Genomic DNA, 18,920 nt, shown 5'->3' with positions numbered 1-18,920 from the left:
ATATGTGATCCTGAACCAGAAAATCAGTAACTTAATTTAGATTCATACATCATCTGAAAACTGAATAAATAAGCTTTCCATTAATGTATTGTGTGTTCTGATAGGACAATATTTGGCCGAGATACAACTATTGTAAATCTGGAATCTGAGGGTGCAAAAAAATCGAAACATTGAGAAAATCTCCTTTAAAGTTGTCCATTTATGTTGGCGATTGTGCTGCATTCACTCACAAAAATACACTTTTGATATATTTAAGGTAGGAAATTTACAAATATCTTCATGGATCATGATCTTTACTTAATATCCTAATGATTTTTGGCATAAAAGAAAAATCGATAATTTTGACCCATACAATGTATTGTTGGCTATTGTCACAAATATACCTGTACGACTTATGACTGGTTTTGTGATCCAGGGTCACATATATCGCTATTTGCACTAAGTGTTAATATCCGGTGCCAAAAAAGAGTTGCATGCCACTCCTGTTTTTTGCAGCACTGTAACTGTATTGAAATACCTTCAGAATGTCACCCTGGGCCAGATGGAAGGTTCTAGCCGAAATATTGATTCCTTTCCCAGCCTGCACCTGTATGCTGTAAATGCACTCGTGGTTGTTCTCGTAGTTCATGGGGTAATTCGGTGACAGCAGAATCCCTTCATTGTTGATGACAGACGAGCCGCACTCCGCTAGAGATGGGAAATAAAACCATGCAACATTGGGGAAAAATGGAGTAACACAAGCACAAAGCTAGTAATCAAACCGTCAACTACTATTATTATATAAAGATATTGAGTTAACATTTTGCAACGAGCTCTCAAGCACACACCACATGGACATACTGCTGCCGTAAAAGCTCATCGTGCATTAATACGGATCTGGCATTTTCAGAATGATTGGTCTGGACAGCACGAGTCTGTGGTGCTCGTGTGACGGCGGGTCTGGAAAGTGAAATCGACAGTAACCGTTCGTAGCTTAAATTCAAAATGCTATGTTGTTAGGGGACATCAAATGTGGATTTAATGGAACAACAGACAGTAAAAACAGGTGTATTAATATCCATCATGTATTCTGGTGCAAGAGAAAGACCAACATAAAGCAACACAGCCTGGCTGATTTATTTAACGTCCCCTTGCCGTTTCCCTCCATGCTGCTCCATGTTATGACGATATTATCATCGCTGTTACTGCCTCCATTTAGTAAATTACCTACATACACCCCCCCTCTGTGAGTCAGCCCGGGACATGATGTGAATTTACACTGGGCGAGAGTTCTCGCTTCTCCCATATGCCCTTCAGTTCAGGGGAAAAAAAATTGTTTTGTTCATACTAAAGATAAAATATCAATTTTGGGATCGCGAGTGCTCCTGTCAGAACTGATGTTTGTGTACAGTAGTTTCGATGGATCTGGTCCTGCTTCATTCACACAACCCGATGTGTTCTGACAGACAGCTGAAACTGACCCTTGCTTCGGAAAAGTGGAGTACATACTTTCAGTGAGGAAGGAAGTATGTTAAAAGAATTATGGGATTTCTCTGGGAGTTTCTTTGAGAGTCACGTCAGATGCCAGAGCTTATTAAGTGATGTGTAATCCGACGGAGCGGGAAGTCAGGAGATCGGATTGAGGGAAGCAGCACTTCAGAAGCGGGAGACACTGAGAGGTTTGATACCTGTGCAGACCATAGACATTTCTAGAACTTCTTTAGGGTCTGCGATTAAATCAGCTGTCATCACCCTTTTTCATCACATTGTTTTTTAATTAAAGGGATAGTGCACCCAAAAATGAAAACAAAAATGTCACTTGGGACACTTTTCCCAAGTCATCTCAATGGCAAAAAGTTTCCCAATCACCCTGAATACCCCTACCCCACCCTTTCAATTTTTGTCCCTTCAATGGAAGCTAATGGTAACCAAAATGGGTTTCACAGAGGAAAGCAAGCCAGGTTTGGTCCAGCATGAGGGATGGCAGAATTTTCATTTTTTGGGGGGAACTATAGGGTGGAAGAAAAAGTCTATTCTCTCATGCATCGTGATTCTCTCTTCAACGATTCTGAGTTTCATTGTAACCGCAGATTCGCTCCAGAAACAGCCGTATTCTGCATGCTTCCATTTCAACACACACACACAAAAAAAACAGACCTTCCATAAGAAAAGTTTGAAGCAAATTACAAGGGAAATCAAGAGCTTCATTGCACAGGATCTGTGCTGTGGGAAACGTGCGCTTTGCTTAATGATACACTTACAGTGTGCGATCTCGCCTGCTGGTATTTCAGCGTTTTACCCTCAAAATGCTCTATGAAGGCATCCTTTATATTGTTTGGAATTCAGTAGGCCTATATATCCAATATATGAAACTTGTAAGTAATTAAATAAAATATACAACTGAATGTAATATTTAAAGTCGGTACACTAATTAAATAATAATAATAAAAAACAATGTAGATCAATAATCATTTTGAAATTGAATCGTGACTCCCAGAATCAGATTCGGATTGTTAGGTATCTAAAGATTCCCGCTCCCAGTAGCCACACAGTAAGAAAAAAGAAATCCTGTATAGAAAAAAAAAAGATCTATAATTATTTTATCATTGCATCGCAACCCTCTGAATCCTAATTGAATGGTGAGGTGCCTAGAGATTCCCACCCCTTTAATTAAACAAACCTGAACGTTTTTTAAACCATTGAAAGGACTGAAATAACCTCACATAGCTCACTATAGTTACTGTTTAGCAAATGTGAAGGATTTTTAAAGGTAATCGCAGACCCTAATTAGTTGTATCCTTCCCTCTAGTCAATGGTGGACCTGGTCATAAGCAACGTACAGGCAATGTTTGACATGAAGCTGTATATAAATATAAAATACAACCATATACCACTGTTACTCATATACTATCTACTGAAATGCATGACATTTTAATTATTTAAATAAAAAGAGTCAATTGAGATTCAACCGTGTGACCTCTCACACTTAAAGCCAGGATTATTCGTCTGAAGATCAGCTAACGCTCGGGTCAGGGACTGAGAATCACCCCGAAGACTGAAATCCTAGAATTGCCCCTGGCACAGAACTTTGGTCATTGGGGGAACTTTCAGAAAGTACCAATTCTTCCATTTTTTTTTAAACACAGCACAAGTTTTATGCATACTTAACACATTACACACATCTGTGACAGGAATACTTAGTGGCGGATTCTGGCATGGACGACATTGGCAGTTGCCAAGCGTGGCAGCGTCATCTGCACGCCACAGGTTTGCATTAAAATATCCAAAAACCTCTACAACAATGTTACAACCCCAAATCCAGAAAAGTTGGGGCATTTTGTGAAATGCAATAAAATCAAGTATGTGTGATTGGTTAATTTTCTTCAACCTTAAATATAAACACATTTTGATTTTGATGGCTGCTACACACTCCAAAAAAGTTGGGACAGAGCAAAATAAAGGTAAAAAGTTGATAGAATATCCAAGTTAAACAGCATGACATCATCATCAAGCTACGTCTTTGTTATTGTTTTTAATAAGCGACCTCTATAGCGGTGAAACCTACACACTGTGCCAGTAATGAAGTGATAATATTGTCGTACAGTACAGGTAAACTTATTCCCTGGAAATCCTCGCGAGAGCACAAGTTGAATTTGCTCAGCGAGTTTACTCTGGCGTCGAGTAATGATGCTCATTAAATATGCCCTTGTATCCGAGCTGCACCAATCACATCGGGTTATCTGATATAGGCGGGCCAGAGGCGAGATGACGACAGCGCTGTGACGTCGAAGTCATTAGTAAACATTGCAAGATGGCTATGGATGAACACCAGTTGTTTGAAACGGCTTTGGCCGCTACAATGAACGAGTTTGACTTGGCTTTTTATCTAAAAGAGGAACAGAAGACGCCGCTCGAATCCTTCCTTTGCAAGAAGGACGTTTTTGCTGTTTTGCCGACCGGATACGGCAAGAGTCTAATCTACCAGTTATCTCCGCTGGTAGCTAAGCGTATGAGGCTTGTTGTGATTGGTCGTAGTGTTATCCAATTGCGTGCAGTGAGATTTTCAAATGCATGCTTGGTGCCGCCCCTCGAGCTGGTTGATTTTCATTAGTCGATGCCAGACCATTAATCTTTCACATTTAGGTCTGGATTTCCAGGCTAGTAAACTTAATCAAATCAAATCAAATAAAATGTGCGTTGACTTCAAAGTATGTAGTGAGATACACACAGACATGCAGTTTGCAATTACAATATGTTACTTCAGGAACTGAATGCAAGACCTTGCATCATCCATCTGATAACCACAAACCCGTTTAAGTGATGTCATTGATGTTTGAAAAATAAATATATTTTATTGTATACAAAATGGATAAGTTATTTATACATTACCATTCAAAAATCTGGGGATCACTATGAAATTTTTCTTTTTTGATACTTTAATTCAGCAAGGATGCATTCAATTAAAAGTTACAAAGGATTTCTGTTTCTAATAAATGCTGTTCTTTTGAGCTTTATATTTAAAGAATCCTAAAAAAACCACACTATATTGAGTAGCACAATTATTGAGAAATTATGCTGAAAATGGAGACCTTTCATCAGAAAAAAAGTAGTAAAAATATTCCAAATATTCTAAAATATTTATTTATATAATATACATCTTTACAAACAAACACTAGCATCTGCAAGTATAGCATCTGCTCTTATACAAGATACCATTATAAACTATAATCAGCTGGTAAAAATGAATGCAACATCCTCTCAAAAATGTGGTCATTCAGAAAAATGGTCTCATTTAAAGCGATTTAACAATGAATGAAGTGCATTGTGGAGCCTAACACTAATCCCTATCCTCGTGTAGACTATAAACAAAGCATGCATCAATCAACCAAATGGTTTAAACGCAGTGTTTAAATGTATGCACACTAAACGGCTGCTGCAAACAAGTGTCGTGCTGCTAATCCAGTGGAAAAAGATTCTCGCCTGTTGAATCGCTGTGTCTGATGTCGCCTGACACCATAAAAGGCCAATCTGATAAGATCTGCTTCTGGTAAAAAGACAGCAGGCTTTACTTTCTTTGGTGACAACATCATTTGTGAGGTGTACACAAAGGACTGGATGTGCTCACGTAAGCCACTGAAGCTCTTTCAATCTGTTTCTTCTAACTCAATCGCCGGACAAGAGTTCAGGCAACAGTCACTAGATACAAATGTCCGCCACTATCAGATATTGTTGTTTGGCTTGCATTTATTGTCAGCCTGTGTGCTGTCGTGCCTGACTCTTGTTTGGTTTGCTTGGAAACAGACGAAATTTGTCCAGAAGGCTCAGTGAGGCAGAAGTTGATGTTGCAGCCCATGACCTTGTGGGAAATGACCGCCACTAGCTCCAATATTAAGATGCTGAAGTTACAAAAAGCAGAACACAAGGGTAAGGACGTGTGTCCACCAGCACTCTTCTGAAAATGCCTTGCTGCGGGCGCAAATATTTGTTTCTGAATATAAAAATGTTGACACAATGTAACATAATTGCTCTGCCACTAGTTTTGGATGAAGAGATGTTCTGTGGTGTTGTCGTTTGTTGTCGCTGTACAAGCAGAATGTGACGGTTGGTCGGTGTGGTATTTGTCCAGCCCCTCCTCCACTGTGATTGGACGGCTGGGTAAAATGTGAAAGTGAAAAGGGATGTTTGTTCTTTCAAACATTCTCCAACTCTCGGTGACAAATGCTGAGTGCTCAGTGTAGACGCTCAGTTTCTCGTCACACTGCTGGCATTTAAAAAACGCGGCACTCCCATTGAAAACAATTGGATAAATACACTAGCTTTGGTGGACACATAGCCTAAAAGAGCAAACTGAAACCCTCATTAATTGGCTAACTAACTTTTGAGATGGGTCTGATCATGAAATTTTTGCCACGCCCATATTTAGGGCACTGGGCAATGAAGTTAAAAAAGATACTTTTGACTGAATATGAAACTATTTCTCTTGTGAAATGTGAGAAATTTTCCATAGACTATAAAGTAGCCTACTTTTAAAGTATATATATTTTGAATGATTTTGTTACCTTATTTGAACTAATTAGCAAAACTAAGTAAATGTAATTTAAAAATGATTTGATTGCTAAATTTCTGGTAGGCTACCTTGCAACCCTTGCTATCACAATAAAAAAATAATAAAAAAAGATTGGTCACACATGAGAAAGCAATCCCATTCCAGAAAGAAAAAAAACCTTTAGAAAGAAAATTTATTTTTTATTTTGACAGCCAATTGAATAAAATAAGCTAAAATCACCGCCAAGATAAGAAACATGAGGACATCTAATCGCACATCTAATTGTAAAAATATTTCAAGCAAAATTGAAGGAAATATTTATAAACCAAATATGATTTTCATGATGATTAAATCATCATAATCATTAATCATAAAATATGACTTTAATTTGAACTACAAGTGCTACAAGTTAAAGGTTAGTGAAGCTGTGCAAACTGAGAAAGAATTATGAATTATGGAAAGCTGTATTCACATGCATTTGCATTACTATTAAATCTGAAGCCACTAGCCTTGAAATCCACATGCCTGATAAACCCAGCTGTAAACCTCTTGAATAGAACATGCCTTTAAACCTTCACAAAACCTCACACACACACATCCTCAGCAGGAGCTTTGCAATATAAGGCTGATATGATGAAAGGCAAAGTAAAAGCCCTAGTATATCATAACCTGCATTTCCATCCAGCATGTCATCTGGCACAATAACATAATGAACTCATTGATACAGCTCAGTGCCTACTGAGAGGCAATTTTGCTACCATTTCTCTCACTAGAGGTGAGCGGACCGCCTCAAGTGGAAGACGGTATTCAAACTCATCTGTGCATTTACAATCATCGAAGCATCATGGGGTTCAACATTGCTTAATTCCCTTTTTAATGTGGCTGTAGATGCTAGACAACTCAAGACGGCCAGTCTAAGAAATGGTTTTCACAGCAAATGATCCATTAGTACAGGGTATAGCAAAACCACGTTTCACTTTTCACTTTCTTCCCTTAAGACAGGGTTGCTTTCTAGCTTAATCCTTGGAGTAAACGGTAAAAAACAGGTGGAAAGTGACTAGACGTTCCATCAGGGGACTTCGATGCTTACTACTCTCTTGTAAACATGGGAAACAAGGATACATGTGAAATTGGAGTGTTTGGGAAAAACAAATCAATTTGAAATGCAGCAGCAACGCAGGCGAAACATTGCTGAAATTGCTTTATGATGGAATATGACCTTCTGAACCACAGGAAACAAAACTGAAGGGAAACCAAAACTGATGAATCTGCAATGCAGTGTTTGTGTGGGTCAGAAGCTCGAACCTCTCTGACAGATAATCAGGTAAACTGAATTCTGAAACGCAATTTAAATTCCAAACACATCACAGCTGTTCACACACCATTTAGGAGGTTTGCCTCTGTGTGTGTCTTTAGAGCGAGTTGAAAGGGCTGATATAATCACACATACTCACACACACGCACACACACACCGAATAAATACTCGTGTTTCTCACATTTTTCTAAGGTGGACTTATTACGTAGCAAGGTCACACCACAGCACAAACAGGAGTGGCACTTTTTATCTTCTTATGCAAATGGCGGAGAGAACAATAGACGGACGGACAGATGGATGGATGGATGGACAGAAAGAATGATAGAAAGGCACAGATAGACTGATAATCAGACAGACTGATGGACAGACAAACAGACAGACAGACAGACAGACAGATAGATAGATAGATAGATAGATAGATAGATAGATAGAACGATAGATATATAGACAGACAGACAGACAGACAGATAAATAGAACGATAGATATATAGAATGATAGATAGATAGATAGATAGATAGATAGATAGATAGATAGATAGATAGATAGATAGATAGATAGATAGATAGATAGATAGATAGCTGGATAGATAGATAGATAGACAGATAGATAGATAGATAGATAGATAGAACGATAGACCTTGTCATCCATGCTTTCCTCATTATTCCTCTTATTGTCCGTTCGGAGCACTAGAATGGATTAAGCTGGCAGGGACATTTTTATCCCTACGATAATCAGCGGAAATCCCTTTGTTATCCTTTTACTCCTAAATTAAAAGCAAACTGCTTAATGCGGCACGAGATGAGATTCTGCCATTCTAAACCCCTCAGGGAGCCCGACACAAAAGGGATGTCACAGCCACCCAATCCCGCCAGCAGATTACAGAATATTAAAGGAAGCAATATTGACATTTTCCATAAGCACGATAGGCCTAAAGTTCACTCTAACTGCAGTGTAACCCAATTATCCTGATTAGAGGAGAGCTGTGCTCTCTGTGGACGGCAGAGAGAGAGGAGAGGAAGAGGAAGAGGACGAGGAAGAGGACGAGGAAGAGGCTGTTGTTGAACAGACAAAAGAGAGAGGGAGTAGATAGACAACTGACATTGAAAGACACCGTAAGAAAGTTAAAAACCCTGCTTGTGAAGCTTCAGGAAGACATCAATATAAAACAGACTGCAGTTTGTTCAGAGTTTGTTGTCTGCAACATCATTCCCAAACCACTCATTGATTGTTTGTTTCCTGCTGAATAGTCTTGAATAGTCCTGCTGTTCTCAGTCTCAAGAGTATATGAACAATTTCATGTTCTCCATAACAAGATGTAGACCATTTTTTATATATCAAATACAGTATTTCCTTTCCTACTGTACCACTTTATGAAACATGTTTCAAATGTTTCAAACAATTCAGAATTTTGAAACCCTTTCTATCTATCAGGCTTCTGAATTCACACATCAAAAGTGACAATTATCAATTCAATAATATATTTCTTTGCTATAAACTAATTTAAAGGGTAACTCTCGCCAAAATGCAACCTAGGCTCTTTTGGTTAATCTACCCGAGGCAAACTTTTGTGTAAAAGCATAATTAGAATGGAAACGCCACTTTTAAGTTTGACCATATTTTCGTTTTAGGTTAAATGCCTTGTGAATGGGAGTGAATGGGGCACTACTATGATATCATCAAAAATCACCATTTTTAAAACACTAAGAAGGCTCGACACAACATGAAACTTTGCTGGAAGTATCACCAGAGGCTCTACACATGAACTCGAGCATTGAGAACATTGTTTATGTACACAGAGTTTACTAAAAAGAAAGATTTTGAACAACTCACTGTGTTTCCATCCGTCTGCATTTTGTCAGTCAAAAATAGTCGATCTCCGAATGCGAATGAACTGACTCTGAATTTTAGTATTGTTTCATATGAGGATCCTTTTTCAAATACAAGGTCAATATTGATTTTCACTAATGAACAACAAATTATCCATGAATTTATATTGGACTAATCTTTAGGAGCTTTCCATCTTTACTCTCCTCCCTGTTACAGAGATCGACTATTTTTGACTGTCAAAATGGCGGCGGACGGAAACACAGTGAGTTGTTCAAAATTTTTCTTTTTAGTAAACTCTGTGTACACAAACAATGTTCTCAACGCCCGAGTTCATGTGTAGAGCCCCTGGTGATACTTCCAGCAAAGTTTCATGTTGTGTCGAGCCTTCTTAGAGTTTTAAAAATAGCGACTTTGATGCTATCATAGTCGTGCCCCATTCACTCCCATTCACAAGGCATTTTGACCGAAAACGAAAATACAGTCAAACTTAAAAGTGGCGTTTCCATTCTAATTATGCTTTTAAATGAAAGTTTGCCTCGGGTAGAAGACCCTAGGTTGCATTTTGGCGAGAGTTACCCTTTAAGGCCTGGTAGGGAATACATGGCTAGTCAACTGCATATTAAGCATCGTGTTTTGTCCTACAGATGTGCAATTTGTGCAAGATTTAGGAGTTTCTTTCCATCAGAAATATAAGCTTTTCTCTAGACAAAATGCAGCGGCTTTTAACTCTTTTAACACACATTGTCTTTTGAATATTTTAAGAAAACCTTGCCTCAATACACACTCTTCGCAAAACACACAGAGATGAATTATAGATAACATTAAGAATGAATGATACGTTTCGAGTTTGGATATGTAAGAGCGTCTTCAATCACCCATTTGGGGAATAAATATACATTAATATCACCGTTAGCACCGTATTCTATTAAGGCAAAACTTTTTCACAAGTGAGATGGAACAAGATGTTGAAGTCCATTTCCAAATGAGAAACTCCAGCAGTGTTTAATCATGAGGATTCAGTTAATGTCTCTCCCTGGCATTTGCAATAGAAGCACTGAAGCCGAATGCATTAAAAATGTACAAGACGTGCCCTGTAAGATATAGCTTGCAACAAAGAAGCCTTAAAAATACAGTTTTAATATCTATGCTAATGATAAAGCCTTCCTCCACAGCGAAAAAGAGACGAACAAATGGTGGAAAACGAGGCGGTCGTGAAAGTTTTGCTAGCTAGATCGACGGGGATCAACATATTGAACAGTTTTTTACAGCTGCAATTAAAGTTTAGAATACATTATGAATCGCGAATGATATGAGGGATGGTTTCGCATGAATAATTGATTAGACGATTATACATTCATAAAGCATGTCATCATATACTGGGAGTCATGTGACTGGGCCACAACTCCCCTCAGAACTTGATTTCTCAATCTGTGCCTTTGGCTGTGATGAATATGTACCAGCATGTAAATCAGCAATCTGACACAATCTAGAGTATCATTTTTATGAGGTAAACAGTGTGTTTGGGTTGAGCTACTCAGGACAGTATTTTGCAATGAGTTTATAATAAAGTGCTACATAAAACTATAGAATAATAGAGGCATTGAGACCTTTTCCCACCCATTTCACTAGCACATGTTATGCCCAGATCCATCATCAGACCCACACATATGGCCCATCTGCCATCATAGAGTCTCATCCAACATCAGCCATAACCAATGTCTGTCAATTTCAGCCATAACATCACAACCCACCTTACTGCATATGACAGAGTCCTAATTTTGAATAAGTCATTATAATCGTCATAGAACTTTAAAACATATAGGGCCCTATCTTGCACCCAGCGCAATTGACTTTGAACACAACGCATGTATCATTCCTATTTTGCACCCGAGGCACAGCGGACTTTTCCCTCCACAGACGCACGTCGGTAAATTAGGGAATGAACTTGCGCTCCCGGGGGCGGTTCAGCGAAAAGAGGAGGCGTGTTCCGGCGCAAACGTTCCCTGGTGCTATTTTGCAGTTTCAGAAAACAATTCCGCCACTGACCAGGAAAAACCTCGTCTAAAGTCAGTGGAGCGTTATTCAGATGCTATTTTAAGGGCGCATGCTTGGCCATAATGTAGCGTGTGCACAATGCGAATACACTTTGCTTCTCTCATCTACACAGATGCAGTAGTTGACATTTTTGCAAACCATACATAATTACAAGGAAAAATATTCCACATGAGGGAAATCATTGTGGTGTCCATGAAGATGTGAAAAAATAGGCATAAATCTAGCTTACACATTTACCCAAATTATTATACGCCTGTTTAACCGAAGCTAATTTGTATGGGTTTCTCCATCCCCAATGTCACTTCTCTGTGTTTTACGGCCCTGACGAGAATGTCGGTCTCCTCGACTGTGAACCGCTCCTGGCGTGCGTCTGGCAAATCCACCGTTATAATAGCAATCCGCCATGGAACAAGCGCGCCTGCTTTTAAAGGGAATGTGAGATGTCGCTCTGATTGGTTTATTTCACGTTACGCCCAAACCACACCTATGAGTAATGAAGCTACTTCAGACCAACACATTTTAGATTTCCGCCCACAAAGTTACTTGCGTTTCGCGTTTGATACTTGCGTTTCAGATCGTTAAAATAGGGCCCAAAGAATTAAGCCCTATTCGGATGGTAATTATTTCTCATGTGGACGTCTGTAAAAATACATTTGCATGGCACCTCAGTGATAAAACCCATGCATTCGGATGGCGATTCATTCACAGTGAAGGAGCGAGTTTTGTGATCCTACGAACTCAGGAACTCGCTGTTCACATTGCATGATTGTCTGCTGTAAATAAAATGTAATATGCTTGGAATAATAAGAATAAATTCATACTTCATTTAATGATAGGAAAATAATGTCCTATTTATTTGTTTAATTATTTAAATCTCTTGTTTAAAAATAGGAAGCTTGACACAATATTATCTCAAAATGATGGATGTCATTTTAAAAATATGGAAATTAGTGGAAATAAGTTAATGCAGCCTCTTATTTACATGAGGTAAACATAAAGCTGACTGGTTTATATCTTTAATGTATATATAATTGTATGTAATACATAATTTAAAATTGTATTGCTTATATTGCTTCTACAATAATGGCCCGTTTCAAATGTTTACGTGCTTTGTTTCACTTTCTCCTTTTTGTTCTTAACAGTTCCCATCCGCTGAGGTGGAGCGGTGATAAAATATTGTTCTTTTGAATAATGTCCAGCATTTCAGTAATAAAAGTGTACATCTTTGAAGCGCAACAGTTATCGTATGGTGCTCTGCTGTGATCAAAAAGGATTTAAACAGTGAATTTTGAAGTGATCTCTTCTTGTAAATGCAGTGATATGGATTCGGATGGCATTTCAATTACCACACGACCTTGGTGTGGGATTTTTATGTGGGTTGTGGAAGGAAAACACTGACATTCTGGATTCGGATGACAATAAAATCACCTACTAGCCACTGTAAATGTTGAAAATACTTTACGACCCCATGAGAAACAATTACCATCTGAATAAGACTCTTAGAAGAAAAGGTTTTATATTAAAGCTCAAAGGGTTCTGCCAGGCACTTCATATACAGAACCTTTCATGGGAACCCATCATTTCATGGATTTCATTTTCATTTATTTTAAATATTATTAACAAATTAAACAGCTCTAAAACATACAGAAAACCTGAAATAACCCGTATGAAAGTATATGCAACCATTTAAGACATATATAGAACGTTTTTGACATAAAGTGTTCTTTAAAATTGAGTCAAGAACCCTAGAGTTCTATACAGAACCCAATTGAACCTTTTTTTCTAAGAGTGTAGGACATATTACAAGACCATATGACTGGGTTACTTAAGTACCAAGTCTTTGTCAAGCAACTATCTTGAATTGGCAAAAAACGTCAATTTATATCCAAAATATCCAGAAAAAAAAAAAAAGTCAATTTCATAACTAATAGTTTTCAACAACAAAAAAGAACACTGGTAAAACATCCTTTATAACATAATCAAATATATGCAATATATATATATATATATTTTTTTTTTTTTTTTTTTTTTTTTTGCATAAAGAAACAAATAACTAACTAAATACATTTCCAAATACACAGCTAATTTTGAATCACTATCTTTTTTTTGTTTTTTTGGTAGCAAATGATGCAGTTATAACATCTACCAACAGGAACTGATAAAATCTTGAACCTTCGGATCCTCTCAAGGTTTCCTCCACATGTATGTGTTTTTCCTCATCAGTGTTTGATTGAAATGTGGCCTTTGTGGGCAGATTCCCATTCTTCAGACCACAGCCTGAGTTTATACCAAATTACTGATGTATCTTCATGTTTCAAAACATCTTGACCGCTGACAAATGAATACCTGTTACAAACCTAATCTATTCAATTCTTGACTATACAACTGTTCAAGGTAATTCCAAGGTGCTTAACATCTCAAACTTCATTTATCACAGTTTAATCTCAACAATACAAAAGCCGCACCTTGTCTTGCATATTATGTGTTAACGCTCAAGTTAAAACGATTAACTTCACGTTAACAGAAAGTGAGTCAGAGAAGATGCCCTGTGGTCTCTGAATGAGAAAAAGCATAACATGTGATCAGATAATGTAATTCTTATTGCAACCCATTGAACAGACTTGTCTCAACTCATAAACGTCACATATGATTAATAGCACTATAAGAGAAAGATCGGATGCTGCAGGAGACTTTACCAGCGCAAAGATTCATCTTGAGGAATAGATTAAAAAAGACGAGGAGGAAAATAGCTGGCTCACTCTCTATGGTTCTGCATTGGCTTCAACATATTTCTCCTTGAACAGATCTGTGAGATTACTGCTTAAAATAAACTAATTGGAGGAACTTTAACAAGTTTAAAGCTAAAGCGTGTAATTCCTGTGCCACATATGCAATTGCAAAAATAAATGAACAGGTTTCCCGAACACTCTCCTCGTTGGTCATTGGTCGGGCCAAATAGATAGTTCCACCCATTGGTCAGAGGGAGTTTGTTTTATGTCTATGTCATGTCTAACACACTTGCTTATTCTAACCTCTTGGCCCTAATTGTTTCCTAGAAAGCCCATTTGTCTTTATTTTATATAAAAAAGAAATGTTTTTCTTTTGCAATGTAAAATCGATAGTTGTGATGGATAGGAGGGAAAGCTGAGGCCTGTGTTACTGTCAACTTGTCAAGTGATTTTGATGAATACACTGCCTTTGTCTTCCTCCCCTCAAGTGGAAGGTATGGGTTTTAATCCAAAACTAAAAACACCTTCAGGTCCTCGAGGTGTTACAGTCACTGCTGTCGTTCTGTTACAATCTCAAGAACCAGTAACCTGCTTCGCTTTCTGCAGGACTTTTACGGGCTTTTCCCAAATCAGGGAAGTGACCTCGACGTCCGGGTTAGCGGTAGCATTAGCCATCAGGCAAGTGTTATTTAAATAAACTCCTGATGTACTTAAAAACTTTCCAATGCCTCGTTTTATGAGTACAGAATCTATTTGTACTACTGTTGAAGTTTGGTACCATTCTGGGCATTATTAGTGGGGTAATTTACGAGATACAACCTTGGATCCATTAGCGCCTGCACTAAACCATTCGGCTGATATCTCTAAATAAGCTCTAACTTTAATAATGTTCGACCAAGGGAAAAAAAGCTTCTGGGGGGGTGTTTGACTCGAGGTCATGGTGCAAAGGACCCTAGGTTGATTTTACTCCGAACCATCCCTTTAAAGTGACAGCAGGTATATTAGGCAAATTATGAGATAAAAATAAAAATATCTATATGGCAGTTTTTCCCCATGGTATCGATGTCAAAATTGTGGCCTGTTAAAATGCTGAGTGGCTAGTAATTTTGGAAAACCACTAGCCACAGTGGCTATTGAGAAAAAAAGTGAATGTCAAGCCCTGGATAACTACATATATATTTTTAAAACATTGTTATTGTGAATCCTTTTGGCCACTATAATCACCTAGTGAAAATTTGATATTGTGACAGTCCTAACGGATGTGACAATGTGACGCGTGCAAATGAGCTTAAAAAAAATTGCAATTGCGCAAACCACCATTCCCGATTTGTTTGTGTAGGCAGCTGGCAATGTCACCCACACTACACTGGATGTAACCTTGTTTGGATGTGATCCTTGATTTCCAGAACTGATTTGTTTTACCTAAAGAGAATATTGTGGAGACACAACCTCCTGGTTGAGTGCAGAATAAATATAAATAAATAAATCCGAAGACAAACAGCCATGATAAATGCAGTTATTATTTTTTTCAATTAATGTGAAAAATGGCCGGTGACCCCTCATGACCAGAGAAAAGTGAAGCGACACTAGCAAAAGTTCTCCATTATTATAATTGCTATTTTGTTTATGCCCCTGTCTTGTGACATGCACGGCTAACTTACAATTGATGTCGCTTCAGCCCACTCCGTCTACGTCTGATGAATGCTTTATTGCCGAGGAGTCACTTACTGACAACGGTGAGCAAGATACACTGAGAGATACAATCAAGAAACACTGAAACATGACAATAGTGCTACTAAATCACTTCAAATGCTCTCGGCAGTATAGCCAGCCAAGCTGAATTGTGAAAGCAACTGTGAAGGAAGTTTGGCGTGGAAATACGCTTCTGTCCTGGAGTTTATTAGCTCTGGGAACCAAAATGGAAACATGACCCCCTCTGCACGGTAACACGATGACCCTTTGTGTTTCCAGTGAACCAGCAGGAACAAATTACTCTGTCGTAATCAGGCTCGACTTCGAGCCAAGCAAAGAAAGTGACCGTGGCCATATTGGAGTAAACTGATGAAAACTCATGTCATCACTTCATGTCAATCTGTATGACTTTCTTCGAAAATTGTGCTTTTTTTATTGTGACGGCCTGTCCTGACCAGACGCAATGCGATTCCAGCGACGAATCGTGTCTGTCCACACCAGACGCGACTACGAGACATGACAAAATCAATCAAAACTCACAGCCAATCAGAAGAGCGTATGGGCGGAGTCTCTCTGCACAAAATGGATTTGTACATAATCTAATTAATAAATATTCCACCATTTTAACATTATTAAAATAAGGAATACACTTTTTTGTTCACACTTGGTTCCTAATTTATTTTCAAGATCTGAGATGTTCCAGACGGCTGGTTTGAACAAAAACCCTGATTAACATGGAAAAGATGCCTTTTATTGCATGTTGCGTCATTGTGTCACGTCTGGTCATGACACGGTGTTTGGACTTATTTTTGCATTATATTGAAAAGAATGGCCAGGATATTCTGTAAAAAAAATCATCTTTCGTTTTCCAAGAAAGAACATACAAGTTCATACAAGTCTGAATCGATTCGAGGTTGAGTAGAGTAAATAACACATTTTTAGGTGAACTGTCCCTTTAAACCACTCATTGTTGAACCCCTCTGATTTATCCTCTGTAAAAGCAGGTTCATCATCGGGCTGACAGTCAAAGTGAAAACGTCAGCATAAACTTTCTTTAGAATCAGCAATATGTCCATGTGGAGTGCTATTTGGTAGTGAATCAAGAGAATAAAAGTTTAAATGAATGAAAACAGCTGACAACGTACCAACACACCTTGGCAGAGGTGCGCTCCACATGCGCCGACCCCCTCCCAGGCAAATGATTTCTGGCGCTCCCTCCAGCCGGTAGCCCATGTTACACGAGAAGGTGAGAGTATCTCCGATACCAAAGCTGTAACCGTTACGCCGCCCAAAATCAGGCACTCCTGGATCCTCACATGGCTCCAGGTTGTATTCTGAGTGAAACAGAATTTGAAAGTAAAGGTAACACTTTATTTCACAGTGTCCTTGTTACATAATGTTACATGTACTTACCATAGTAATAACAGTAAATTATGCATCATTACATGCAACTGACCCTCCTCAACCAAATCCTAACCCTATAGTAAGTACATGAAGTTGCTTAATATTACTCAGTACTTAAATATAGAATTACACTGTAACAATGACACCTTAAAAATAAAGTGTATAATGAACTTGAAAATACAAAAACATGTCAATTGTTTTTTTTTTTTTACTTTATTTTAAGGTGATGTAGTTACATTGTACTTACTCAAATAAGTAGTGAGTAATATTACTTAACTACATGTACTTATTATATACTTATGGTTAGGGTTTGTTTAGGGTTAGTTACTTGTAATTATACATTATTTACTGTTATTACTATAGTAAGTACATGTAGTAACTACATGTGAAATTAAATGAAAGTGTTACATTATTTCTTGTTATATTAGTGTTATATTATATCGTGATTATAGCTCTATTTTTTAAAATACATTTTACATACATGCATTTTACATTTTAAATTTTTATACATTACATTTTTAAATTTAGTGAATTAAATTTTTGTTAAATTCACCATTGGCATTTCTATCAAAGATATTAAAATATTCTGACAAAGTATAGGAAGATGTAATGAAAATGTATCTTATTCAGAAGAATAAATAAAATACTTGACGCCAGGGTTATTATCGGTAACTAAAACTATTAAAAACATTTATGTCCATTGAAATAAAGCTGAAATAAAATAAAGTATAAATATTAGTTGAAAATGTTTTAACTAAATGAAAATTAGAAATGTTGCCTTGGCAATAAACCACATTTTTAAAATGATTAACTAGAAATAAAAATGTAAACTAAATAAATTAAACCTAAATAGCAACATAAAAAACGAATAAAATGACAAAAGCACAAGCCATTCAGATAAATGTAACTAAAATTAACATACAAACTTAAAATATAAAAATAAAAGCTGATTCAAAATTAGTGGTGGCGCTAGCCAGGAATGATTTTCCTGGTTTTGACTCTCAGTATTACTTTCATTAAAAATAAAAAAAAGTATTTAAAAACCTAAAAAATAAAATAAGGTTTAATAAACGTGTTAATGTGCCTATAAACAATGGTTTTAATGGGGCATACTCAGGTATGAAAATTTATTTTATTCAGAAGAATAAAGCAAGAATAAAGCTCCCCCGAGATAAAAAACAAAAGACAAAAACTAGAGCCGCCACGGTCCAAATTAATAATAAAACTAAAATAACGCTGCTTGAAGCACAATCACAATAACTCGATACTGTCACAGTGTATACAACACAAGGACTCAACTACTGTCCCAGGGACGCTCCTCACCTGAAAATGTGATGTTGAAACCTTCGTAAGAGATGGAGAAGTCAGATATGAAGCGGAGCTGGGCCTTGAAGTTGCCATAGAGTCCTGCATTGATGGGCGAGGGCAGTTCTGCGCCTGTGAGGCGGGCGAGTGGCTGAACAAAACTCCTGTTCTCAGTGATGAGCAGATAGTCATGATGATCCTCCAGGTGGAAGGTGTTAAAGGTGAACTGAACACCTATTGGGGAAACAAAACCATTGCACAAATGAAGCATGGTTCAAGTTTCTGGTCAACTTCTGACGGTCCGGTGGAGATTGGAGTAGGAAGAAAACGGGCAAAAAAGAGAGAAGGGTAAAAGGAATGATCCAGCATTTGAGGTCAAGCTCATTATACAAGGCATGGGGGTCCCACTAAGGGTATAGCTTACTCGTGAGAATGGAGGCCCATTCATTAAAACTTTTTCTCAGGCCCTGTGAATTTAAGCAACAGCCCTTGACTGAGGTCACGTACTGTAGAACAAAGGCAATTTTGATACTGACCCTTTTTTGTCAGAAAGAGAAAAGTGTATTT

The 18,920-nt window shown here is 37.7% G+C and overlaps 1 protein-coding gene across 5 annotated transcripts in view; it reads right to left on the bottom strand.

The window, feature by feature from the left end:
* csmd3b (CUB and Sushi multiple domains 3b) overlaps positions 1-18,920 on the bottom strand; it is a 457,418-nt gene that overhangs the window by 155,780 nt on the left and 282,718 nt on the right. For all 5 annotated transcript variants that reach the window (XM_079879070.1, XM_079879071.1, XM_079879072.1 and 2 more), the window contains 3 exons: positions 18,372-18,587; positions 16,790-16,978; positions 518-687 (listed from right to left, as the gene is read on the bottom strand). In XM_079879070.1, coding sequence (XP_079735196.1) covers positions 518-687; positions 16,790-16,978; positions 18,372-18,587 — 575 coding nt within the window. The remainder of the gene's footprint in view (positions 1-517; positions 688-16,789; positions 16,979-18,371; positions 18,588-18,920) is intronic.

Source organism: Squalius cephalus (assembly GCF_949319135.1).
Source record: "Squalius cephalus genome assembly, chromosome: 8".
Lineage (NCBI taxonomy): Eukaryota > Metazoa > Chordata > Actinopteri > Cypriniformes > Leuciscidae > Squalius > Squalius cephalus.
Note: the sequence above shows the minus strand (reverse complement) of the source record. Positions and strands in the feature narration are given on the sequence as shown.